We start from the raw sequence: 27,017 nt of genomic DNA, 5'->3' as shown, positions 1-27,017 counted from the left end.
ATCTGGATAAGCACACAGAAACTGTAACTTCAGTTTCTGTGAGGATATCTGCATTCCTACCAGGACATTCTTATTCTATAGTAATGATAAACAATGGTTTACCGGGAAAGTCAAACAGCTCTGTCATGCCAAAGAGGATGCTTACAGAAATGGGAATAAAATCTTGTAGAACCAGAAACAGACTAACAAAGGTGATAAGGATGGCTAAAAGAAACTACTCTGAAAAAGCTGAAAAAAACTGTTTTCAGTCAATAACTTAGCATCAGTCTGGACATCACTAAGTAGTGAAGTGATGTGTGGCAAAGTATGGTGACCCATTTGTGCTTCAAAAGCGGCTACTCAACTGGGACTGCCCTGCTCTCAGTTACTGAAGCTGGCAAGAGCAGCTTCCAAATCCTCAGTAATCATCGTTCTGGACCTCTCTGCTGCTTTTGACACCATTAATCACCAGATTCTCCTGTCCACCCTCAGAAAGATGGGCATCTTTGGAACTGCACTCCTCTGTTTGAAGTCCTACCTCTCGGATAGATCCTTCAGGGTGTCTTGGAGGGGTGAATTTTACAAGTCACAACAACTTGCTACTGGGGTTCCTCAAGTTTCAGTACTTGGACCACTACTCTTCTCCATCTACATGACGTCATTAGGATCTGTCATTCAGAAGCATGGCTTTTCTTATCACTGCTATGCTGATGACACCCAACTCTTCTTCTTATTCCAACCAGACGACCCAACGGTAGCTGCTCGCATTTCAGCTTGTATGAGTGACATTTCTAGCTGGATGAATGACCATCACCTTCAGCTCAACCTTACTAAGACAGAACTCCTGGTGATTCACGCTAACCCATTCGTTTCATCACAACTTCTCTATACAGCTGGGTTCGTCAACCATAGCTCCTTCGAGGACAGCCAGAAACCTAGGAGTTGTGATGGGTCAACATTTAAGCTTCACAGACCATATTGCTACAACTATCCGGTCATGCAAGATTTGCCTTATACAACATTAGGAAGATTAGACTCTTCCTGTCAGAGCAAGCCACCCAAATTCTTGTCCAAGCTCTTGTTCTCTCCAGACTGGACTATTGTAATGCTCTCCTGGCGGGCCTTCCTGCATGTACTATCATGCTATAGACCCCCTGAGGAACCGTTCCACTCATTCTCTACTATAGTAGAGGAAGAATTGTATTCTCTTGTTAAATCATCTAAACCAACAATATGCATGTTAGACCATGTACCATCTAAGCTCCTAAAAGAGGTGCTTCCAGAAGTCATAGATCCTCTTCTTGACTATTATTAATTCCTCGTTGTCATTAGGATATGTCCCCAAAACTGGCTGTTATTAAGCCTCTCATCAAAAAAACACAACTTGACCCCAAAGAACTAGTTAATTATAATCTCGAATCTCCCTTTTCTGTCCAATATACTAGAAAAGGTGGTATCCTCACAATTATATCCCTTCTATATGGTATATGTGAGAATTTCCAGTCAGGATTTAGACCATATCATAGTACTGAGACTGCTCTCCTTGGAGTTACAAATGATCTCCTCTTATCATCTGATCGTGGGTGTATCTCTCTATTAGTTCTATTGGATCTTAGTGCTGCGTTCGGCACTATTGACCACAACATTCTTTTGCATAGACTTGAACACTTTGTTGGAATTAATGGAAGTGTATTAGCATGGTTTAAATCATACTTATATGACCGCCATCAATTAGTACCAGTGAATGAAGAGGTATGATCATATTGATCACAAGTGCAGCATGGAGTACCTCAAGGCTCAGTACTAGGGCCGCTACTCTTCACGCTCTATATGTTACCCTTGGAAGATATCATCAGGAAACACGGTGTTAGCTTTCACTGTTATGCTAAAGAAACTCAGCTCTATATTTCTTTGTGGCCCGGTGAAACACACCAATTTGAAAAACTAATGGAATGTATAGTTGATGTAAAAAAACTGGATGACGAGTAATTTCTTATTGTTAAATTCTGAAAAAACAGAGGTGTTAATTATAGGACCTAAAACTCTGCATGTAATAACCTAGAACACTATCAAACATTGTATAGATTTTTAAATATTGATTATTACTAATAAAGCCCTGAATGGTTTAGCACCTCAGTATTTGAGTGAGCTCCTTTTATATTATAATCTTCTACGTCCGCTACGTTCCCAAACTCAGGAAATTTGATAATACCTAGAATATCAAAATCAACTGCGGGTGGCAGATCCTTTTCCAATTTAGTGCCTAAACTCTGGAATAACCTACCTAACATTGTTCGGGAGACAGAAACACTCTTGCAGTTTAAATCTAGATTAAAGACCCATCTCTTTAATCTGGCTTACACATAACATACTAATATGCTTTTACTATCCAAATCCGTTAAAGGTTGTGACTTAGGTAAACTGGAACCGGGAACACTTCCCATAACACCCAATGCACTTGCTACATCATTAGAAGAATGGCATCTACGCTAATATTAGTCTGTTTCTCTCTTGTTCCGAGGTCACCGCAGCCACAAGATCCAGTCTGTATCCAGATCAGAGGGTCACTGCAGTCACCCGGATCCAGTACGTATCCAGACCAGATGGTGGATCAGCACCTAGAAAGGTCCTCTACTGCCATGAAAGACAGTGGAGACCAGGACAACTAGAGCCCCAGATACAGATCTCCTGTAAAGACCTTGTCTCAGAGGAGCACCAGGACAAGACCACAGGAAACAGATGATTCTTCTGCACAATCTGACTTTGCTGCAGTCTGGAATTGAACTACTGGTTTCGTCTGGTCAGAGGAGAACTGGCCCCCCAACTGAGCCTGGTTTCTCCCAAGGTTATTTTCTCCATTCTGTCACCGATGGAGTTTCGGTTCCTTGCCACTGTTGCCTCTGGCTTGCTTAGTTGGGGTCACTTCATCTACAGCGATATCATTGACTTGATTGCAAATAAATGCAACAGACACTATTTAAACTGAACAGAGATGACATCACTGAATTCCATGATGAACTGTCTTTAACTATCATTTTGCATTATTGACACACTGTTTTCCTAATGAATGTTGTTTCTGCTGCTTTGACGCAATGTATTTTGTTTAAAGCACTATATAAATAAAGATTTGACTTGACTTGACATTAGGAAGATTAGACCCTTCCTGTCAGAGCAAGGCACCCAACTTCTTGTCCAAGCTCTTGCTCTCTCCAGACTGGACTATTGTAATGCTCTCTTGGCTGGCCCTCTTTAAACTGTAGCCCTTGGTCCAGCACTACAGAGCACTAAAACGCTTTATGATTCTGAGGAAAAAATGTAAGCAGTTTTTTTTTTTTTAACCCTTGAATTGTTTATTTTGATTTGACATATGCATACTATTGATAATGCAAAAAACTTTTCCCTGGTTGAAACAGGCTATAATTTTTCTCTATACACAATTTCTGTAATGCATTTGATAATAACAGACAATAGGAAGAACACTCAACCTTGAGCAACTACATCTGCTGCTGCTGAAGCTCATATGATTAATCATCACACACAGCTCGCTGCTTCAAAGATCACATGGGGTAAAACTGGGACGCTGCCTCAGATGACTGGATTTCCACTTGGGCCATTTTAAACTGAGTGCACTGAAGCCACTTCCGCAGAGTGAGAGGAAACGATCCGGATCCAGGATTCTGGAGACACTGGTGGTTCACCCGGTTCTGAATGGCCTGTAGACGCAGTTGGAGACCTGCGGACAGATGCTATTGACACACAAAAAACATTTATCATCTAACAGGAAGATTTTGAGAGTTTACTCTAGAAAGAAATCCAGAGTTTTGATAGCAAGAGTGAATTGTGTAATGGATATGATAAAAACTTACATTTAAGTTTGACTGAATCATGGGCAGCCACATGGGAATAAGCTGAAGAGAATGAAGAGGACATTATATATAATAAACACATCAGACTGCGTGATGTAGAAATGCCAAGCACTACAGTTTATTTTAAGCATTTGTAGTAAGAAATCAATCTTACTTTTACAAAGATGGTTGAGTTACACTCTTGCAAGGCCTCCATTAGACTGATGACGTGCAAGCAGACCATCTCTACCATCTGAAATGTGAAGAAATTAGTACATCAGACTACTTTCAGAGGTTGTTCTAGCTTTGCACAGAGCTTTCCATTTAGTTAAAATCATTAAAGATTGAGCATCTTTGCTTGTTCATATTTATTAATTTCTCAGTCTAGAACAACCAGTTTTGTCTCTGAAATCAGTTTATATCAGATCAAACCAGTTGTAAGTTGTTTAGAGCTAAAACGAAAGCCTAAAGACATACCTCGGATATGTTCAAATGTCAAAAACAGCTTCCACTAAAGAAATGCTGTGAAGTGATGCACTGAGAGAGAAATCGAATCATACAGAGTCTGAATAAATGAACGGTTTACCACTTTGTTGTGGGCCATGAGCTGAAGGATGCTGGGAGTCACTCGGCTCCAGAACTCCAGGCCCGTGAGGATGGCGCACGAGGAGAACTCATTCTGGTTCTGATTGGTCGGGTTGGCCGCGGCTTGCTCGCAGTAGATGGTCCACAGCTGGGCGAACATGAAGGCATGGAACAGCGAACACATGTGCAGCACTGAAGTCTGCAGACACACAGAGAGCAGCATCATTAGAGTCACGTCTCCCAATCTCCTCCAAGCAGAACTGCTGCATTATCAAACCTTGGACTGCTCTGGGAATCCTATCAGGATGACAATCAGATGGTCTGCAATATGAGACCCGGCGTCCAGTGGAATAGGCATACAGCACGAGGAGCCCTGATGCAAAGCACTGTGGGTAAGAGACCCCAGCAGTAGCCAAGACAGCTGGCGAATGTGTGAGACGCACTCGATGAACTCTTTAGGTCTGAGGAAACACATGAACAATGTAAAATCTCAAGCTGATGCTGGCCGCTGACGACACACACACACGTGATGATGGTGGATTTTACCCTTGTTGCATAGCAGAAGGCGGATGGTAAAGCCAAGGCAGGTAGCGAATAACCGCTTTGTTGTCTCTATGGTTGCCTTTGCTGATCTCCATCGCAGCTATCTGAGACAGACCGACCTTCAGATTCCCTCCGAACGTGTCCTCATGCAGCGGCTGACAGCACGCCTTCATGTGGCTCTGAGTCACACACACACCCACACACATTCAGCATTTTACACTCATTTACACACTTTTATTCCAAGAGACTTAAGGCTTCTCACCAGCTGATTTTTTAAGTTGATTTCCAGTCAAAAGCCTAATTTACATAATCACTTGAGATGCGAAAGGGGTCATTACAGTCGAAACCTAGCATCTGTCTGTGCGAACTGTGATCAGTGATCTTCTGAAGAACTGACCCAATCCAAATATGTCAAGTCTTCAAAGGAAATACACTGTGTGTAACCAGCTGGTAGAACGGTCTGGTTCTCTCTCAAGCGCGATTATTTTCTACAGCAGACACACATCACACACATTCACAGTGAATTACTTCCTGATTCAGTTCATGAAGACTGAGAAGGTTTGCTCCTTTTCTTATTTCACAATCTTCACATGAGAAAGCTTTGTGCACAAACATCCAGACTCCAGACAAACTAAGCATCATGCATCATATTTTGTTTTCCAAAAGAGATTATTGGCTCTCTGTAAGGCTAATTTTGCTAAAGCTACCATTGTCTCTGCTTGTTTTCACTAATGCTGCCTTCAAGTGCTACCAGAATGATCGTGAATAGGAGTGTGGTAGTTAAAACTGCGTTTGGAAGCAATGTGCGAGGTCAGTAACATGGTCACCTTAACACCGTTCTGTTCGCGAGCCAGGGTTGCCAGGTTTTCTAAAAAAAAAACTCACGAACATGAAAAGCAACCCGCGGCAACAGTGTTAAAGTAACCCAATTCCATGGCAAACCCGCAGACTTGGCACCACTGAAGGGAGGCGAGAGCACCAGCTCATTTTCATTTAAAGGTACATACTGTACACTTAAACAGAGTGTTTGGCACTTACCCTAAAAGTGGCAATTTCAACAAGCTATAAAAAATTATTTGTGGGGTATTCTGAGATCAACTTTGCATACACACTCTGGGGACATCAGAGAACAATTTAAAAAAAAAAACTGTATCAATGCATTGATGAACCCAGCTGTATGAACATGTGAACTTAATCAAGTCTTTTCCTTAAAGGTGCCAATGCAATGCAGAGATGGCGAGTCAAGAGCAATCCTATGAAAAGTTGGCATTCTCAAGGTGGAGATATACAGGTCCTTCTAAAAAAATTAGCATATTGTGATAAAGTTCATTATTTTCCATAATGTAATGATAAAAATTAAACTTTCATATATTTTAGATTCATTGCACACCAACTGAAATATTTCAGGTCTTTTATTGTTTTAATACTGATGATTTTGGCATACAGCTCATGAAAGCCCAAAACGCCTGTCTCAAAAAACTAGCATATTGTGTTTTTAATACAAAAAAAGTCAACCTTCAAATAATTATGTTCAGTTATGCACTCAATACTTGGTGGGCAATCCTTTTGCAGAAATGACTGCTTCAATGCGCCGTGGCATGGAGGCAATCAGCCTGTGGCACTGCTGAGGTGTTATGGAGGCCCAGGATGCTTCGATAGCGGCCTTAAGCTCATCCAGAGTGTTGGGTCTTGTGTCTCTCAACTTTCTCTTCACAATATCCCACAGATTCTCTATGGGGTTCAGGTCAGGAGAGTTGGCAGGCCAATTGAGCACAGTAATACCATGGTCAGTAAACCATTTACCAGTGGTTTTGGCACTGTGAGCAGGTGCCAGGTCGTGCTGAAAAACGAAATCTTCATCTCCATAAAGCTTTTCAGCAGATGGAAGCATGAAGTGCTCCAAAATCTCCTGATAGCTAGCTGCATTGACCCTGCCCTTGATAAAACACAGTGGACCAACACCAGCAGCTGACATGGCACCCCAGACCATCACTGACTGTGGGTACTTGACACTGGACTTCAGGCATTTTGGCATTTCCTTCTCCCCAGTCTTCCTCCAGACTCTGGAACCTTGATTTCCGAATGACATGCAAAATTTGCTATCATCGGTCCTTCTCCACAATCTTCCTCAGGGTCCGGTCACCTCTTCTCGTTGTGCAGCGTTTTTTTTGCCACACTTTTTCCTTCCCACAGACTTCCCACTGAGGTGCCTTGATACAGCACTCTGGGAACAGCCTATTCGTTCAGAAATGTCTTTCTGTGTCTTACCCTCTCGCTTGAGGGTGTCAATGATGGCCTTCTGGACAGCAGTCTTACCCATGATTGCGGTTTGGAGTAATGAACCAGGCTGGGAGTTTGTAAAAGCCTTTTGCAGGTGTTTAGAGTTAATTAGTTGATTCAGATGATTAGGTTAATAGCTTGTTTAGAGAAACTTTTCATGATATGCTAATTTATTGAGACAGGCATTTTGGGTTTTCATGAGCTGTATGCCAAAATCATCAGTATTAAAACAATAAAAGACCTGAAATATTTCATTTGGTGTGCAATGAATCTAAAATATATGAAAGTAAAATTTTTATCATTACATTATGGAAAATAATGAACTTTATCACAATATGCTAATTTTTTGAGAAGGACCTGTAAGCACTGCTTCAAATTCATTGTAGTCAAAGGCAAGAGCGTGCATGTAATGTGTACATTATATCCAGGAGTGAAGATTTTGTCGACATCTGCTGTAAGTAACTCTAATTTAATGAAGCCTCTCACAACGACGCACGCATCTACAAAGCTAGTGGCCAAAAACACCTATCTTACAAAGATAATACTTGAAGTGCAGGATAAAACTCTTGCTGTCTGTTGACGTGCAATAAATATTGAAAGTTATGTAAGAACACCTGTCTGTTCTACTCATTTCAACTGACTTGTGAAAACTGCTCAAAAAATATATATTTTTTTATATATAGCAACTAAAAAAAAAAAAAAAACAGTAACGCAAATAGTTACTTTCCCTGGTAACGAGTTACTTTTATTATAGAGTAATTCAGTTACTAACTCAGTTACTTTTTGGAACAAGTAGTGAGTAACTATAACTAATTACTTTTTTAAAGTAACGTTCCCAACACTGATGGTACCTGACAAAAAGACATGAAACATGATAGTTCCCACTGCAGGTGTGACGAGTACCTTTAGTTTGGTCAGCGTGTGCATGTCTGCGATGAAGTCCAGCAGCTCGCTCAGATACTGGCGCAAGCACTCCATCGCTGCTGTGGTACACTGAGGGGACAGAACACCTGTGACGTCTACAGTCAGCACTAACGAGCAAACACATCAGTACAGCAGCAGACGAGTCTCACCCCGGGCAGAGCAGAGATCATGTGCTTCTGGAGGATGGTGGACTCGGCCAGCCTGGTCCCGATGTCTGTGCACACAAACTGAGGAGACAGACCAGACGATATCACGCTCTCAGACCGATCCCCAGCAGTCTAATGCATCATCCTTATATACCAGTCTGTCATTGCTTTTACATTGCTTTTACAAGGTTAGCTCAGCCAAAAATGAAAATTATGTCATTAATAACTCACCCTCATGTCGTTCCAAACATGTAAGACCTCCTTTTATCTTCTGAACACAGTTTAAGATATTTTAGATTTAGTCTGAGAGCTCTCAGTCCCTCCATTGAAGCTGTGTGTACGGTATACTGTCCATGTCCGGAAAGATAAGAAAAACATCATCAAAGTAGTCCATGTGACATCAGAGGGTCAGTTAGAATTTGTTGACCATAATAAAGTTATAATTTTTTTTATTTTTGAACCAAAATGTATTTTCTATGCTTCAAAAAATTCTACCTGACCCTCTGATGTCGCATGGACTACTTTGATGATGTTTTTCTTACCTTTCTGGACATGGACAGTAGACCGTACACACAGCTTCAATGGAGGGACTGAGAGCTCTCAGACTAAATCAAAAATATCTTAAACTGTGTTCTAGAGATTAAAGGAGGTCTCACGGGGAACGACATGAGGGTCATTAATGACATAATTTTCATTTTTGGATAAACTAACCCTTTAAATATGACCAGTCACAGAAGCTGTTTGACATATTAGTGTAGTACTAGCAACAGAAAACTAGTCATGCATCCACATGTGTTTTTCTCCCCCTTCCCTTATTGTGAGACACACTACCTGCACCAGCAGCAGCAGGTTCGTATCAGGAATCGATGACTTGAACTTCAGAGCCTGAAGCAACTCCAGAACAACCACACGAGACATGTAGAACTTGTCCCGCTCCTGCAGCGAAGAGGAAGAAAACCGCTTTCAGGAAGACATTTTCAAGAACATGCAGTTTGCTAAAGATCTGGACACTGTTCTGACTGCTGCCATCTCTGGTTTGACAGCTGACCACTGCTTCTCTCTGACAGCTAAATAATCTATCTATCTATAGCAAAACTCCATAAAGCATCATCTTCTATTTACATATCTCTGATGACACACTGCAGTTTCATCACAAAACAAAAAATGTGTAATCTATTTCATGAACAAATCATTCTCATGAGCTACTTTTAACAAATCGTCTGAATGGTCTGAATGAAAGCCTATTTAAAGTTGTAATATTAAGTGGAAAACTAAAAAACTTTAAGGAAACAATGTTTTTTTTTTTTTTTTAGGTTTTGCCAAAATGTTTTAGTCTGAGAACCTCTGCTCTACAAAACACATTATTACTTATTAAATACATAAAAACAAAGTTTTATCTTCTTCTTTTTTTTTTAACAAAGCATTGCTTCACAACATGCAGACATTATTTCTTAAGACAAAAAGTATTATGAAAAGATCATCATCATATAATATTAAGTGAATATTAATTTAACACTGCAGAAAAACTGCATTAATAAATGAGATTAAAAAAAAACAAAAACAAGATTGTAAAATCTTGGCAGCCAAATCAAAGGGCAGAAAGCCATGTTGTTCAGACTCTCTCTGGTGGAATAAACACCGATGTGAAGAGCGGTTCACCTTGCTGAAGGTTTTGTAGCACAAACCGCAGAGCTCGACGAGATACGAGAGACTGAACACACCGTACTGGAGAACGAAGCTCAGGAGTTTGGAGAAGGGCTCCAGCAGACTCTGTCAGACAGACACCAGACAAGCACTGAACCTCTCATACTCTCATTATTCAGATCAGATGATATTTTCATACCAAAGAAATGTATGCACTTACTCTTGTTGCATTTGTTACAGGAATCTTCAGCAAACAAATGATTATTCTCAGGCTTGAGTCCAGTGGACACTTGAGAAAAGAGAAGACACAGGAGGAACTCTTAACAGGAGAACACTGACTGCATTTATTCTCTGATTCCTCTGGCGTCCCAGATCACAGAAAGACTGCACTGGTACCTTGAGTGGTAGAACAGCAGGTAGTTTGGTTAGAAACGTGTGGAACTGGTTACAGATGGTTGTCCACAGGTTGCTGGGTGAGTCCATGGGAAGCGTCTCCATGAAGGTGGCGATGTTGTCCAGACAGTGAAGAATAGTGCCTCCTGCTGGCAGACTCTTCTTATTGTTCAGACCCTAGCACCACAGCATCAGCTTTACTACAGTACAGTTACCCACAGCCACAAACTCACCGGTACAGCCTCTACACACACTATTAGTATGAATCAAAATAACCTGGTCAAACTTTATTATATTGCAAATATTGTAGAAGTTCAGCATGCTGCCTCTGGAAACTTACAATAAAAAATCCTTAAACACCGCTCATCCCCAGGCATTTCTAGATATAGATGAGTTTGTTTCTACATGTGAACAGATTTGGAGAAATTTAGCATTGAGATATTTTTAACTTTAAACTGTTGCTTGTGGGTTATATAGGTGTCTATAATCCATAATAACACTTCCTCCAGTGGAAAAGTGCTTCTCCTGTGGTCTCTCACATATTAGTTTAGATCTGTTTAAACGCTGCTTGATCTGTGCAGATTTCTCTCCTGATTCAGACCAGAACACTCTTTCACTGGAGGATGTGTTATTATGATTATAGTTAAAATCATCTTAATGCTGGATGTGTTTCAGGTTTTGTCTTCTCCAGATGTTCACTGATGGACTGGAGTGCTGTGGATTATTGTGATGTTTTTATCAGACTCTCATTCTGACGGCACCCATCCACTGCAGAGCATCCATTGATGAGACACTGATGCAATGCTGCATCTCTACAAACCTGATGAAGAAACAAACTCATCCTGATCTCGGATGATCTGAGACAGAGGAGATGTTCAGAAAATGTTCATTTTAACATGGCATCATCCTGTAAGTTTTGACATTTAGGGCAGCACAAAAGGTCAATTACAAAAAAAAAAAAAAAGGTTCCCACACTTCACTGTCACAAGACTGTCCTCTGCTGGAAGACACATGAAACACTGTGTCACAGACGTACCTCCAGGAGCTGACTGAGCGCTGCCACCGAGCTCAGCTCATTGAAATCAATCAGAGACGTGGCCAGCGTCCGCAGGAAGCTTCCGTCTGAAAGAGAACAGAGCCAGTCACGTGTCTGCGCTGTGTGTATGTGTGCGACTGTGCTCTCCAGACCTTTAATGTTGCTCTGGAACAGTTGTGGTAGGATGCCGTTGGGTGCGAGCTGATGGAGAACGCAGCGGAGGAACTGCTTGGCTACACCGGCCACATTCCCAGGAATCAGCATGCTGCACACAGACGGAGAATACCTCTCACACTCACACAACTGAAAGAGTGCTTTACACAAGTGTGAACGCATAACTCACCTTTCAGCTTGACCTGTGAAATTGGAGCTAGAGGCCAACCTGAAGAATAAAAGCATGTAAGTGAAAGAAAGAAAGCGGTGGTGAAGAGAGTGCGGTGCTGTGTTGAGCAGAGCTGTACCTGCCCACAGACTGCATGATCTCCAGCAGCAGCGGAGCGGCCAGATCCGGGCTCAGATGGATGAACATGGACAGAACCACCACAGCCAGAGCCAGAGTCTCCTCGTCATACTCCTCCAGCACAGCCCCGCAGTCCCGGCACCTGATCAGATCACACACAGCTCTGATATCCTGCACTTCTGCACACTAAACACTAAACACTGACAGTCAGCCCACCTGTCGGCCATCGTAGTGGGCTGCTCGTCGCTGAAGTCTTCTGGTGCAGGAACGAACATGCTGACGGTGCTCGGGGCCGACAGAAGACTGGTCTTCACTGGACCTGAGGACAAAACACACTCAAGTACTGCACGATCCAAGGGAGAACATGAGCTTGTCACTACTCCCACAGTGTATGATCGCTGGAAAACACATGTTCTTACCAGACACGGATGGAACTACAGATTTAGTGAGAAAATAAATGATAAAAGGGATTTGTTTTGTTTGAAAATCTGACATGTATGAGGTGGAGAGATGGGGTAAAAGATATGTTCTGAATAATACCGAACTTAAAACTTGATCAAAACAATCACTTTAACTAAGTTCTGCTTTTTGTTTCTTTTAATAAGTAATTACTTTTGTTCAATAAAAAGTGATTAACGTTCATTTTATAAATGTTGAAACTAAATTATTTATTTTTCAAAGTAACAATTCTGAAAGCATTGATTTGCATCCCATAATAATTGAATACAGCTTTACAGTAGCAACAATACATACAGTATTTTATTATATGATATGATTCATATCAGATTTTTAAACGTTTTGGTTTCATTATAAATATGGTGATTATCTGTAAAGACAGTATTTATCATCTGAATATAACCATGTCATGTTGACAAATGGGAAAGTCAGTCAGCTAGTTATTATCATATTAATTGTGGGCATTTACCTCCAGAAGCAGGGACATTTTCACTCCTTTTACATATTCTTCTGTTATTGAAAAACTTCTGATTGAATAAAACTGAAAAACAATATGTTTGCCTTGAAATATCAATAATTTCTTCAATTCTCATTTGCTAAACATTAAATATTGGATCAAATGAACGCAGAATCAACTGTGCATTGCTGTCCATGATCGAGTCAAGGATCACCTACAGTACAAACGTTGTTGTGAGGAGGATTTTAGTGGCGTCTAGTGTTTTAAAGGAGGATGAAGTCAGTGCATCTTTAGATCACACTGGTGAGTTGGGTAATGTATGACCAGAGAGAGAGGAAAGTGCTGATGAATGATGCTGAGGACTGACCCGTGTCCCAGGTGTTGATGTTCTGTGGAGCGCTGGACTGATGCTCCAGCTGCCGCTTCATTAACTGACTCATAGTCACGGCACCCAGAGAGCCTCGCTTCACCTGACGATACTGAGCTGAGGACAGAGGAAAACACCTCAGCAGACTCTCAGAGAGCAGATGCACAGGTGAACACAAGCATTTATGTGTAAGTGATTTACTGGACACTGAGGAGCGATGGCTGGTTTCAGGGACGGTGGCCTCCAGGGCCGGAGCTGAGGCCGATTCTCTGGGCTTCTCCAGGTTCGACAGAGACTTGGCATCTGTACAACAACACAATCTCCTGAATGAGTGTCAAACCTGTCTCTGAACTTCTTGACATCTGCATAACCTTGTAACATGTGTCAATGAAATCCTCCGCTGTTATTGGTTGGATAACTGGTAGATTGAATGTGCTCTAAAGGGATAGTTCACCCAGAATTTTTTATTACTCTTCCTTGTGTCATTACACACACCTGTAGGTCCTCCGTTCATCTTCTGAACACAAATGTGACCCTGGAGCACAAAACCAGCCATAAAGGTACATTTTTCAACTTGCGATTTCTGCATCTGAAAGCTGAATACATAATCTCTGATGTATGGTTTATTAGGATCAGACAATATTTGGCTGATAAAACTATTTGAAAATCTGGAATCTGAGAGTGCAAAAAAACAACAACAAGAAAATCACCTTTAAAGTTGTCCAAATTAAGTTCTTAATATCCTAATGATTTTTGGCATAATAGAAAAATCAATAATTTTGACCAAAATTGGCTAATGCTTCAAATATTCCCCAGCTCTGCTTAAAACTGCTTTTGTGCTGCAGGGTCACAGATGAAGATATTTTTGATTAAATCCGAGAGCATTTCCTCTCCCCATAGGGAGCAACGCAACTACCACATTCAAGATGCACTATCACTCCTTAATATTTTAAATTTTTTCTGTTTTTCTGTGTAAACAAACCACTTGCGTCGCTTCATAAAACTGAGGTTAAACCACCGGAGTCACGTGGAGCACTGGATCTTGAATGTGTTCATTGTGTTGCTCTCTATGGGGGCAGAAAATGCTCTCGGACTTAATCAAAAATATCTTTGTTAGTGTTCAGAAGATGAACTAAAGACTTGAACAACATGACGGAGAGTAATTAATGACAGAATTATATAGTGATATATTGTAAGTAATAAGTAATTCTGCAAACTGTAAGTAACTTTGCATTCAACAGTTTTAATGCAGACCTTCCAGCCAATCAGAATCAAGTATTCAGACAGACCATGGTATAACTCGCATTAATTTGTAGTAACATGTCAACTAATTCTCATTAGGTTAAGCTTTAAATTAGTAGAATAAGTACTAATAGCTAATATAAGAAGCATGTACATGTGTAAAGTTACGTATAGTCAGTAAAATGTAAGTGTTAGCAGATATTAAGAAGACAATGTACTAATACTCGAATGACTGCTAGCTGACATGGGGTTGCAAATTTACTGATAGTAGAATTTCTTAAGTATCAGAATAAAGTGTTTTCAGTGATTTTTTTAATTAAATAGTAACATTACACATACAAACCAGTGAAGACATAGTGTGAAACACATTATATATAAAGTATTTTATCTGTGAAAATACAGGAACAAGAATCTGACAGACCTGTCTCTGCGGCCGGTTCTCTCATTTTGTCTATAGTGTTGAACGAGATGTCCAGATACTCCCTCTGGATGGCGCTGACGGCGATCTTCCTCTCTTTGCGCTGGCGTGGCACGATCTGGATCTTGAATTCGGCTTCATCACTCTCGTCGTCAGGTTTGGGGTTGCTGTCTCTCTCATCGGTCTCGTCGTCCTCGTCTCCCGCTCCCTCCGTGTTTAACGGATCCAGAGACTCGAGCGTGTCCGCAGGAATCTGGAGCACGACACACCTGCTGGAGGGGCTCGTTCCACCGATGCCCTCGGGCTGCGTGCAGGAATCATCCAGGGAAGCGTTTGGCATGTGCGAGGTCTTTCTGAAGAGATCCCGCTTCTGTTTGAGGGTCATGGTGCCCTCCTGAGAAACCTTGGAGTCTGGTAGCTCCAGAGACACAGATGAAGTGATCGCAGAAGGCTTAAGCATCTCGTTCTTGGTGCAGTCCTGTATGCTGACCTGCACGACTGGAGGAGAGTGTGCTGCGGTGCTGATGGAGGCCGCTGACGGATCCTCAGGTTTGCTCAGCACTCCACCGGGGAGTCTGAGGGCCTCAAACAGGTCCTCGTTGCTCTCCACGATGCGCAGAGGAGGCAGCGGCTCGAACACCAGTGAGTCGCTGTCGGAGAGTGAGAGAATGGAGCGCTTCTCGGGGATGGACGTGCAGTCGGAGGACAGGTCGATGAGGTCCGGATCATCCTTGTCAAGTGCAGGGGTGGCCAGTGGTGAGTCCAGACCGACGGGTTTATCTTCAAACGTCTCCATACAGCTGAGACGCACCTCGGGTATGATGGGCCTGATGCTGTCGTTCTGAGCTCCAGAGCCTCCTCGGTCGGTGACGGAGTGGCCGTTGGAGGAGTCCTTCCCGTGGTGTTGAGCTCTGTGCTGCTGTCGGCTGATAGAGGAGGAGGAGGGCTCCTGCAGGTCGCAGCGGTCGATGCAGGACTTGCGTCGGTGCTCGTCAAGGTTGAAGAGGATGGAGTCAGTATTGCTGATGTCCAGAGACTTCTGCTTGTGCATGGCTTGCAGTCTCTTCTTCTTGCTGTTGCTGTCCTCTCGGCCTGAGTACAGCAGTGTGTCCTGCAGCGCGCCGCCCTCCTTATACTCGGCCAGTTCGATCTCACCTGTGCAGGACACAAGAGCAGAAGGTTAGTAGAGGAAAGCTTTGTGAGCACACATGGCATCCGTCCAGATACGCACTTCTCTGAGCATTGAGCTCCACAGGTTGATACTTGACCGACTTGCTGCCACCAATCCTCTTCAGACGGGCAAAGAAGGTCTGCGACTCCTTACTGCTCGCTCCCGTTGGAGTATCGTGGATGTCCGACTCGTCAAATACGCTGTCCTCCTCTACACAGGGAAACACAGGGCATTGAGCGACAGCACATCACTAACCGTTCCCGTGATTCCGGGCCTGATCTGTACCTTTCTCCTTCTCGCTGTAGCGGCTGATGTTGGAGTTGTCGCTGTACAGCGGGCCTGCGGACACATGCGACCTGCAGCTGTGGTACTGAGCATTCAGCGTGTTGATGGTGATGTGGATCAGATGGAGCACCACCTCTTTACTCATGTCCATATCTCTGTATGGATACTGAAACAGCATGACACAGTCAAGAACATGCCAAGATCCCTGAATATCTGATGACTAAGTCTATAGTTACTAACAATGAGACTGTGGAACAAAAATTAAACCACACTTTTTTTACTGAAGTGCAACACTAAGCCAGTGTTAATGCTTCTAAATGAATAAGATTCATTCATTGTGCTGTTTTATCACAGGAGAGATCAATGTTTGCATTCAAGCAGAAGAGAAACCAACGGACAGTTGTGTGACGGCATTCTTTACATAGAGTGCAGGAACTTTCTAGACCTAGGGGAAATCCATGCTGGTTGTGACCAGAACAAATATGCATTCAGATTAGTTGACTTGACGTCCTGTCGGTCTTTTGTGTGTCTGTATGAGTGGCTCTGAACAGACAGCATCCATAATTGCCTTAATCAATACCTGTACTTCATCACAGTAAAAACTATTTTAGTAATACATTTAACAATAAGATTTAACACTAAAGTCTCAAATCCAAAGAGACATTCATTATAAAAGTTAAGACTTATCCACACCCTCCTAAAACACCTAATTTAAACACTCCCCCAAATGTCTACATCACTGAGTGGGAAGATTTGCATAATGGCGCCCAAATGTACATGCAAAGAAGGAAGGTGTTACTTTGATTCTCGCTGTTGCTGCCTGTGCCATGTCGTGGAGACGCTGTGTGTTTCATTGTCAATGCCAAAACTACTTAGTTTGGTCTTCCAAAAGAGGACAGGACTAGAAAATAGTGGTTAGGTTGTATTTAGAAAACTGTTCCAGAACAGTCTAACCCAAATCTTCAGATGTGTGCTGCACATTTTATGGAGGATGAGGATGTGTGTTCTGGTAGAGTAGTCTACAATGTGTCTCTGGCACAAAGACTGTTTATATACAGTTCCAGCTTGTCAAGGACAGTCTAGTGCTTCTGACTCAGTCTTTATGTACGCTTACATATATACAGAAAGTGCCACTGATGATTCAAACGTGAGTTTTGAGCAGTGTAGAGCAGCACTTGTTGTTTCGCCGATCACAAATGCAGACATGGTTTTATGTTTACGTGGTCCGACATGCAACACAACGCATAAAAACACAGTATAAGTCATTATAATCAATAATTATGTTCCCACTGGATGCAACAAATGCCTTGTTTATAATGGGTTTTATTGGTTTTGCCTCGTCAAGCTGGGACGTGGCATCACAGTATGGTAAAGCAGCATTTCCCAATCCCAGTCCTCTTATCGTGTACAATGTTTGTTATATGCGACTGTAAGTGCCCTGAGAATTGGACATCACCGGATATAAAACCATGATTCCAGGTCGAAACAAGTCTATATGTTACATTGAAAAGGCATTAAAGTATGCGAAACATGAATTAAAATTGTTGTTATGTGCCACACTATGATGTTATAGGAAATGTATGCCCCGTTTCTGCAGAAGCAGATCAACGCCTGCTTCTACTTTAAAGTCTTTTTTAGCTCCTCATACCGATTATACATAACTCTCTTTTAGCCCCTCCCACCGATTATACATAACTCTCTTTTAGCCCCTCCCACCGATTATACATAACTCTATTTTAGCCCCTCCCACCGATTATACATAAGTCTTTTTTAGCTCCTCATACCGATTATACATAACTCTCTTTTACCCCCTCCCACCGAATATACATAACTGTCTTTTAGCCCCTCCCACCGATTATACATAACTCTCTTTTAGCCCCTCATACCGATTATACATAACTCTCTTTTAGCCCCTCATACCGATTATACAGAACTCTCTTTTAGCCCCTTCCACCGATTATACATAACTCTCTTTTAGCTCCTCATACCGATTATACAGAACTCTCTTTTAGCCCCTCCCACCGATTATACATAACTCTCTTTTAGCTCCTCATACCGATTATACATAACTCTCTTTTAGCTCCTCATACCGATTATACATAACTCTCTTTAAGCCCCTCATACCGATTATACAGAACTCTCTTTTAGCCCCTCCCACCGATTATACAGAACTCTCTTTTAGCCCCTCCCACCGATTATACAGAACTCTCTTTTAGCCCCTCCCACCGATTATACAGAACTCTCTTTTAGCCCCTCATACCGATTATACAGAACTCTCTTTTAGCCCCTCCCACCGATTATACAGAACTCTCTTTTAGCCCCTCATACCGATTATACAGAACTCTCTTTTAGCCCCTCCCACCGATTATACAGAACTCTCTTTAAGCCCCTCATACCGATTATACAGAACTCTCTTTTAGCCCCTCCCACCGATTATACAGAACTCTCTTTTAGCCCCTCATACCGATTATACATAACTCTCTTTTAGCCCCTCCCACCGATTATACAGAACTCTCTTTTAGCCCCTCATACCGATTATACATAACTATCTTTTAGCCCCTCCCACCGATTATACATTACTCTCTTTTAGCCCCTCATACCGATTATACATAACTATCTTTTAGCCCCTCCCACCGATTATACATAACTCTCTTTTAGCCCCTCATACCGATTATACATAACTCTCTTTTAGCCCCTCATACCGATTATACATAACTCTCTTTTAGCCCCTCCCACCGATTATACATAACTCTCTTTTAGCCCCTCCCACCGATTATACATAACTCTCTTTTAGCCCCTCCCACCGATTATACAGAACTCTCTTTTAGCCCCTCATACCGATTATACATAACTATCTTTTAGCCCCTCCCACCGATTATACATTACTCTCTTTTAGCCCCTCATACCGATTATACATAACTATCTTTTAGCCCCTCCCACCGATTATACATAACTCTCTTTTAGCCCCTCATACCGATTATACATAACTCTCTTTTAGCCCCTCATACCGATTATACATAACTCTCTTTTAGCCCCTCCCACCGATTATACATAACTCTCTTTTAGCCCATCCCACTGATTATACAAAGCACAATTCGAGTATGATTTTCTGAAACAAGTTTGAGTAACTGTTTTTATTATGTGCTAACTATTGCTTTGTCTGTTATTGCAGATCGTTTCAAATGAACTCAATATTTATGCATTTTAACCTAATCACAGCAGTGTCCATTTGTGAAGGATGTAGGCTGTTAGCCAATCACAGCAGGGGGCGTTTACTTCCGAGTCTACAAGCGCCCACACCTATTCGAACAGAGCGCTCTGATAAGGGTTCAAAACAGGACAGAAAATTCTGAATTTTCTGAATTTTTATTATTTTTGATATACAAATATTGATAACATTATAAGTGGACCTCAGAAAACATTATGAAAAAATAAGAAAGGCAGTTCACGACCCCTTTAATGTGTAGTCAGTGGTATGACTAGGATTGTACTGGTAATGGGCTCCTGCCATAAAAACACATAACCCTGTGATTCTGTCTCCTCCACCCTAGCTCCTCACTTCTAACTATTGTTATCCCAGCTTGGGAATATGGGGAATTCTCTGGGTTCAGGCTATATTCTGAGCCCAGACGCTTCCCCTCAGACAGCACACCAAATATGCTAACTGTTTGCTCAATCTGATTATACGTAAGTGTGAGTACCTCGTGAATACACTTTGTACAGCAAGCTCAGTGTCTTTGTTTCGTCTCTGTAAGAAATACAGTCCCTGAATTAATTTCACAACAGTGGTCAGTCCGTTAGTTTGAAAAATTTTAAATACACAAATGAAGTTTGATATATTGTTTGAGATGAGCCCTTTTTAGCATTAGGCCTAAAATAGTGTTGTGTAGTTGTAATTCAAGAGTGTTTCAAATGTAAAGACATCTCACATATATAGAGATATAAACAGAGAGATATCAGCTGTGAATACGAAGCAGCCAATTTGACATTTTCACAACACAGTTGGGCCAGAGTTAGGATGAATACCTTGTAGAGGATGACGAGCAGGGCTTTGAGCCACATCTGTCTGGTGTGGGGTTTGAGGGCCCAGAGCGAGCAGCGGGGCGGCTCCTGGAAGTTAGGCCTCAGCTGTGGACACGTGCAGTACTTCAGCACCTGCACCACCAGCGGCAGCAGCTGTTTGCCCAGACCGATGTTATAGTCCATCACCTGAGGAGACAAACAATCCTTCAGGAACACCTCACGCTCCTCACACAGAGTCGAGAGCTCTCACACTCACCCGAGAGATTCCTGCGATGAAGGCGTTGAAGCAGGTGGAGGAGCGCATCTTCTGAGGGGTGATCATGAAGCATCCCATCTGCTGATCGTATCCCAGCAGGACGTAGAGATGCCGCTTGACCGTGTTGAAGGCTTTGGCACTGCCGATGTCTGCCTCTGCGCTGCTTTTGTCTTTGGCCATGAACTTCATGAGCACCATGATGAGCTGATGGACGGTCTGGTGGTCTATACCGGCGTCCTCCGGCAGCAGATCCTTGATGACAGAGTCGTCCTCCGGAGGAGAGCTCTCTCCTGCACAGTGACAGGCCCTGATGCTGTTAGTCTCCTCTACAGACACTACACAATGCTTTGTTAAAGGGGTGATTTTATGCTTTTACAACTGCATTTAGTGTTCAATGTTGCTATTTGAGCGGAAAAAGATTGCAAGACTGCAAGTTTACAAAGCTCAAACTCCACTCCAAAGGGAAATATATTCTCTTGAACAGAAAATAAATATTTTCAAGAACTACAACAAATGGATTGTTCTTTCAGATATGAGGTATTCACAAAGTCACTAATCACAAGTGATCCCTGTCCACAGACGAGGCCTGGTGGAGCTGTGTGAGAAAAGCTGAAGAAGAAGAGCTGTTTTAGTGAGAATGTGTGCGGCTGCAGCCCGTCTCAGGCCTGAAGAAACATATCTACATGGTGGAGAGCATGTGAGCTGTCTGTAATGCTTCTGAACAGTTCAAATTGTTGTCATCCTATATTGTTTTCAGTATTTTCTGTGAACAGTTCGATTTCATTATAGGTTGGGTGTTCTAACTGGGCTTTGTGATGTAGCCTCTTTATGTTTAGAATTTTTTTTTTCTTATATTTCTTGCTTTTGTCTAATTCTGTTAGATTTATTGTTTGTGGGTTTATGTTAAGTTACTCTACAGTGTATTTCCAAGATACAGGGCCTTCTCACCAATTACAGCACATTTTGTATTTTGAAAAGATGGGCTTCATTGAAACAGTTAGGGTTAGGGTATACATATTTCATATTAAGAAATAATTTTAACCCAAAGAGCAAACTATGCTCCCTTCGAACTGATTGTCTTTAAAATACACATATTAATTGAATTTAAATTAGATGTGTTTCATATAATCTTTCTTGATTACAATCTGCCATCAAAGTGATTTTTGGACATTTAATTACTCCAGCTACAGTGGGAATAGGCCATAATTAAACGATCCTCCACCTGCAGGATCCTCACATGTGATAGATAGCCCAGTAGCCTTCTTTATGTTTACAGACATGATGTAATGATGCATTTCCATGCTTGAATTTCCAGCGAAAACCTACCTGAACCACTCAAATTAGAAAACAGTATTATAAGTTTAACTGTTGTGAATCATGCTACAGTAAGTGCTACAGTAATCTCTAACTCTGGCTGGTTATGTACTTGCTCAGATACTGAGTGCAGACGCTGTGCTGCTGTGCTTGACGAGGTTAGTGTGCTTTACCTGTCAGGACCTTGTCAAACATGTTTCCCAGAGTGGGAGCAGACTGCTCTTGTCTTATGAGTTTGAGAGCTGAATCCAAAAAAAAAAGAGAAACAGAAAGTGAAGGACATCTTTGGTGACAAATATTTGAGCAAAACAGTGTGACAGATCCTGATGGGATGTCCTCATGCAGACACAGCTCACTCACGCAGTTTGTTGCACAGTGTCTCTGGGAGGGAGAACGTGCGCTTGGACCCGGACGAACCCTTGACGCTCTCTCGTAGCGAGCGCACGCTCTTCTGACGGTTTCGGGCGAAGCGAGCGCGTCTGATCTTCCACATGGCTGCATCGCTCAGGTTGGCCACATTAGTCCTCACCGCAGTGATCGCTTACAGAGCAAATCAAGACATGATCAACTTGTGCATAATCAGGGTTTCTGCAGGTGTCATGAAGGCACATTTAAGACTTTAAGACCTTTTCAAGACCAAGTCAACAAAATGTAAGAATAAATGAAGGCAATATATTCTCTAAATGTAAATGTCAATTAAAGGCAAGACAAGTAAATATATTCTCTAAATATTAATGTCCAAGGGGAACAGTTTGAAAATATAACGTCTAACACATCTCCATTACTTTACTTTAATAGCTGTGCTTCAAACCACTAGAATATAGAAATACTGTATACTGTACTTCTGATCACACTGCAACAAAAGTGCTGTTCTTCCTAAATGTTTCTGTCTTCTTAAATCAAGATATATTTACTTGAGAACAACATGTAGAAGCAAAATAAGAAGTCCTGTTTTATGAGAAATGTATCAAAGTGGAGTGAACTTATGATCAAAACAAGAACAGATATCTGCCAGTTGGCTCAGAAAAATCGACTTAACTCAAACCTAAAACCTAATAAAGTGTTCATGCCTAAAACCTAATTGATTGGTATTTGTTCTTGTTATAAGCATAAATGCAATTATGTTCAGTTTTTTAGAAAACAAGACATCAAATGTTCATTTTGTACCTCAAGCAAATGCATATTGATTTAAGGATGTTTAGATCAGATTTCCTTTTTTAAGTTACACTGTATGAATTTAAGACTTTCTGCTCTGAATGAAGGCCAGCAGAAAGCCTCTTGCTACTCTACAGACGTGTTGAGATGAACCGAAGCACGCTCACTTGTAGGAAAAGGAAACTCTTTGTTGCAGTCGAGGTGCAGCTGGGCCTCGAGGGACAGCGTCTCGAAGCGGTTGACGAAGAACTCCCAGCTGAGAGCGGGGATCTCCTGTCTGAGCGAGTGCAGCAGCAGCAGCTTGCTCAGGATCACCGGCCGGTCCCTGACCACCGTGTCAAACTGGAAGTCCAGGCACAGACACAGGCCCTGGTGGAGGACACACAAACACACGCTAAGACACGCTCCTTCAGGAGGGGATGGACACACTGGGCGGTCAGGTGTCTGTCACCTGCAGCGCGGGCCGTTTGATGGAGTCCAGCAGCAGGCGAGCTCTGGTGGCCACGGCGGGGTTCACGTCCTCGATGCTGGCCAGGAAGCAGCAGAAAGCGTGAGCCAGAGAATACTTCAGCACGTGGCTCTTAGTGACCGAGCCGATGTCCAGAAAGCGGCACAGGACGGCCACACGCTCCACTGAAAGAGACAGAAACTATATCATCTAACATCAACAATCATTTGATGCTCTGAAACTGTTATTATCATCAGAATACAGGAAAAGTATGTTTTGGCTTTAAACAGCTTTCAGTTCTCCACAGAGACTCAAAGAAACCGGATCATCCCTCAGATGACTAAAAGGCTTTGTAACACGTGAAAGGTCCTGTCTTCCTGGAGAAGAGACAGATTCTTCACCATTTCAATAATCGTCCTGCTTGGTTTTGATTATGCTCGTATATTTTATGGCAATCTATTTGTGTGTGAATTGATTGTTTCTAGCCCCCTGAGTGTCTGGAGGGTGTTGTCGTTCATGTGATGACATCAACTCCTGCTCACAATCATTCAAGCTTTCTTCTCTTCTGAAATCCTTTTTGGTTCACTGTTATTTTTGGTTGTTTCCTTATTATTCTTTTGGATAAACTTGTTGGCTTTCTGTATGTTTACGTTGTTTGCAGGCCTGTACATATTGCTGAAAGTTGACTTTATTATTTAATGCTTGTGTTTTTATGTATTCTTTATCAGTAATTCCTGTATAGTTTATTTGTATGTGTGCTGTTTGTGGATGCAGTGTGGTTTTTAGTGCATTGATATCTGGTTATTGTTGTGTTCAAGAGTCCCGTCTCCTCACGTGATCTTCAGGTCTCGGCTCTTTCTTCACTATTCCTGAAGATGAGCACAGTTTTGATTGTTGGTGATTTAAACACTCAATAGATGATGCAGCAAACAGCAGTAACTGGTCACATGGTCACACTGTGAGCGGTGAATGATGAATGCTTCAGTAACAGCGTTCAATCCTCTTTATCTGCACCGGTCCTGTCAGTGTTAGTGGATGTCTGACTGAAGCTCAAGGTCAATCACCGTAAGAGCTCCAGATAATCCCCCAGTGCTCCAGGAGCCCGAGCGCTAATCAGAGTGTTTTAGTGAATGAACAGAAAGCTGTGGATGTGAATGCAGTCAGACCTGCTTGGAAGCGAATCTTCCAGTCCTGACTGTTGAAGCTGCTGTCCACCAGCCTCCAGAAGATGTCAGCGCCGTGGGACAGAGCGAGCGCGTGCAGGAGCTGCGGCACGGACAGAGACGCCAGCTGACAGAACTCTGACCTCAGCATGGACCACAGGCTGGACACAACAACAACAGCATCCGAACATGAGACGGGTTCAGCTGTGAGTCATGGAGAGTTGCAGTATGTTTAATGCTATGACGTACCTGGGAATGAGCATCTTCTCCTGTACGTAGGCCAGGAACTGAGGCTGGTCTTTCCTGGCGTGATACAGGCATTCTCCGTGCAAACACAGCATCTTCAGACAGCTGAGCATGTTGAACAGGATGTCTGGCTCCTCAAACTTACTCATCTCCTACAAGAGACACCACAGCAGACTCATGAGAAACATGAACACCACACGAGCCCAGCTGAACCCAGTGAGACGTGTACCTGCAGAATGGTGTACAGGAGCTTGAGAGAAACAGGAAGCTGTAGGTAGGAGAACTTCCTGTCTGCACTATTCTTTAAGGCTGGGGAACAGAACACATTTGTGATCAGAAACAGACACAGCCAATGCTTAAGCAGTGCTGCATTAGAAGCGGAGCTGTGGACTGAGACGAGCACATACGTGGGATCTCAGGAGAGGGATTGTGACTGCCGGGGTTCTCTGACGGAGCGTCTGCTTTATCTGCTCCATTCTCGGATTTGAGACTGAACTCAGCTCGAGGGAAAACCAAACTCTCCTCCAGACACTCGGATGGTTCCTGTCACACACACACCACAGAGTCAAATACCTCCTCATCTTTATCAGATTCCGTTCATGTTAAATGTATTAAACTATATCACATTCAGGAATATGATGTGGTGAAGTGTGTAAAAGCAGAAGGTTTGTGTGAGGTTTGGCAGACTCAGAGCCACGGTCTGATCCAAACCGTCTGATGCTTGTTTCACTCTGAACCAGAATCAGTTTCACTGTTTAAGATGTTATCTGATGGCCTGGCCCTACACCACTTCCAGGAGAAAGAGCAGATGGCTGTTTTAGTCATTAGTCACTGTGAAGGAGCCAACATATTCAGTCTGAAGGGCACTACGAATGGCATAGGGGACAAGGGAACGTAAGGGGCGGTTTGAAGTAAGTTAAAAACAACTTGATGGATTTGACTCCAGATGTTCACTGATGGACTGGAGCGCTGTGGATTATTGTGATGTTTTTATCAGACTCTCATTCTGACGGCACCCATTCACTGCAGAGCATCCATTGATGAAACACTGATGCAGTGCTACATTTCTACAAACCTGATGAAGAAACAAACTCATCTACATCTGCATGGTCTGAAAGTGAGCACATTTTCAGCTAATGTTCATTTTTAGGGTGAACTACTCTTTTAATAAGGCTGCAGGGTAATATGATCAGAATGAAATAAGTACTGGATTTGAAGGTTAGGGACTGTCACTGAAATGTTTTTCTACATTAGTATGATATACTATGTGTCAGGTAACGGGGATGACGTGCAGTCAAAGGTCCACACACAGAGGTCAGTGCGGAGCAGACGTGTCTCACCACCAGTCGAGTCTCCTCGCGCGGCGTCAGTCTCTGCAGCAGATCACAGGCCAGCTGGTAGCACAGGATACTGGACTGACACAGACTGCACTCCAGAGCCTTCTCGTCCTTCTGGCAGGTGTGTGATCCGCCCCACGGAGCCTGCAGCACGCTGTTGATGATGCCCACCACATCCCGGCCCAGACTGCTCTCCAGCCCCAGCACCAGCGCCTCGTCCTGCAGTTCCATCTGCACCAGAACACGTCACATATCCCCTGAACACTGCTCTCATCTCTCTGTGTGTGTGTGTGTGTGTGTGTGTGTGACTTCACCTGCTTGAGCACCAGGTCAAACATGAGGATGAAGCAGCCCAGGTTCATGTCGTCGTCGTCACAGTCCAGGTCCAGGGCACAGTTTCCGGCGGCGTGGCCGAGGTTCTTGAAGGGGCTGCAGTGCAGGGGGCTGCGGAAGGGACTGGGGAACGGACTCAGGTTATTGTGCTGGCCTCTCCTGCCGGGGTCAGACACCACACTCACCTGCAGCGGACATCACACAATATCACAAACAAATCTGACACATCGGAGAAAACAGTCTCCTCATCCTCATGTAGAGCTCATGTCTATCTGCACATCATGTTGAGTTTCAGTCATGTTGACCAGGAGAGCATTTTCTTTTCCCCAAAAATGCTAGTCAGTGTTACTACAGTGGACTAAAACTTACTGACTTTGCTCACACAGTGTGACAACTTCCTATTTGTAATTTTTTTTTTATCCTACCTAGCATGAACAAAAATAAAAATAAATACAAATCTATGCTGATGGAGAGAAAACAAGTTGACAAAAAGATTTAACTTCAACTTCCG

The 27,017-nt window shown here is 42.7% G+C and overlaps 1 protein-coding gene across 2 annotated transcripts in view; it reads right to left on the bottom strand.

Annotated features, from left to right (window-relative positions):
• Positions 1-3,324: 3,324 nt before the first annotated feature.
• Positions 3,325-27,017, bottom strand: part of unc79 (unc-79 homolog, NALCN channel complex subunit) — a 40,385-nt gene continuing 16,692 nt past the window's right edge. Inside the window, exons 18-51 of one of the 2 annotated variants that reach the window (XM_026229235.1) lie at positions 26,488-26,691; positions 26,177-26,404; positions 25,244-25,379; positions 25,066-25,145; positions 24,840-24,988; positions 24,594-24,751; positions 23,431-23,612; positions 23,147-23,348; positions 22,185-22,364; positions 21,998-22,066; positions 20,511-20,800; positions 20,258-20,440; positions 16,232-16,397; positions 16,007-16,156; positions 14,779-15,930; positions 13,317-13,418; positions 13,116-13,232; positions 12,052-12,154; positions 11,837-11,977; positions 11,719-11,757; positions 11,528-11,640; positions 11,376-11,461; positions 10,343-10,516; positions 10,167-10,235; positions 9,962-10,072; positions 9,134-9,238; positions 8,306-8,383; positions 8,136-8,225; positions 4,956-5,131; positions 4,687-4,870; positions 4,411-4,608; positions 4,000-4,077; positions 3,846-3,887; positions 3,325-3,725 (exon numbers count right to left, since the gene is read on the bottom strand). In XM_026229235.1, coding sequence (XP_026085020.1) covers positions 3,537-3,725; positions 3,846-3,887; positions 4,000-4,077; positions 4,411-4,608; positions 4,687-4,870; positions 4,956-5,131; positions 8,136-8,225; positions 8,306-8,383; positions 9,134-9,238; positions 9,962-10,072; positions 10,167-10,235; positions 10,343-10,516; positions 11,376-11,461; positions 11,528-11,640; positions 11,719-11,757; positions 11,837-11,977; positions 12,052-12,154; positions 13,116-13,232; positions 13,317-13,418; positions 14,779-15,930; positions 16,007-16,156; positions 16,232-16,397; positions 20,258-20,440; positions 20,511-20,800; positions 21,998-22,066; positions 22,185-22,364; positions 23,147-23,348; positions 23,431-23,612; positions 24,594-24,751; positions 24,840-24,988; positions 25,066-25,145; positions 25,244-25,379; positions 26,177-26,404; positions 26,488-26,691 — 5,724 coding nt within the window. In that variant the 3' untranslated portion in view covers positions 3,325-3,536. The remainder of the gene's footprint in view (positions 3,726-3,845; positions 3,888-3,999; positions 4,078-4,410; positions 4,609-4,686; positions 4,871-4,955; positions 5,132-8,135; positions 8,226-8,305; positions 8,384-9,133; positions 9,239-9,961; positions 10,073-10,166; positions 10,236-10,342; positions 10,517-11,375; positions 11,462-11,527; positions 11,641-11,718; positions 11,758-11,836; positions 11,978-12,051; positions 12,155-13,115; positions 13,233-13,316; positions 13,419-14,778; positions 15,931-16,006; positions 16,157-16,231; positions 16,398-20,257; positions 20,441-20,510; positions 20,801-21,997; positions 22,067-22,184; positions 22,365-23,146; positions 23,349-23,430; positions 23,613-24,593; positions 24,752-24,839; positions 24,989-25,065; positions 25,146-25,243; positions 25,380-26,176; positions 26,405-26,487; positions 26,692-27,017) is intronic. The other variant, XM_026229236.1, reaches the window with a different exon arrangement.

The sequence above is a fragment of the Carassius auratus genome, chromosome 42 (genome assembly GCF_003368295.1).
Source record: "Carassius auratus strain Wakin chromosome 42, ASM336829v1, whole genome shotgun sequence".
Lineage (NCBI taxonomy): Eukaryota > Metazoa > Chordata > Actinopteri > Cypriniformes > Cyprinidae > Carassius > Carassius auratus.
The sequence above is the reverse complement of the archived record's forward strand: the minus strand, read 5'-3'. Positions and strand labels throughout refer to the sequence as shown.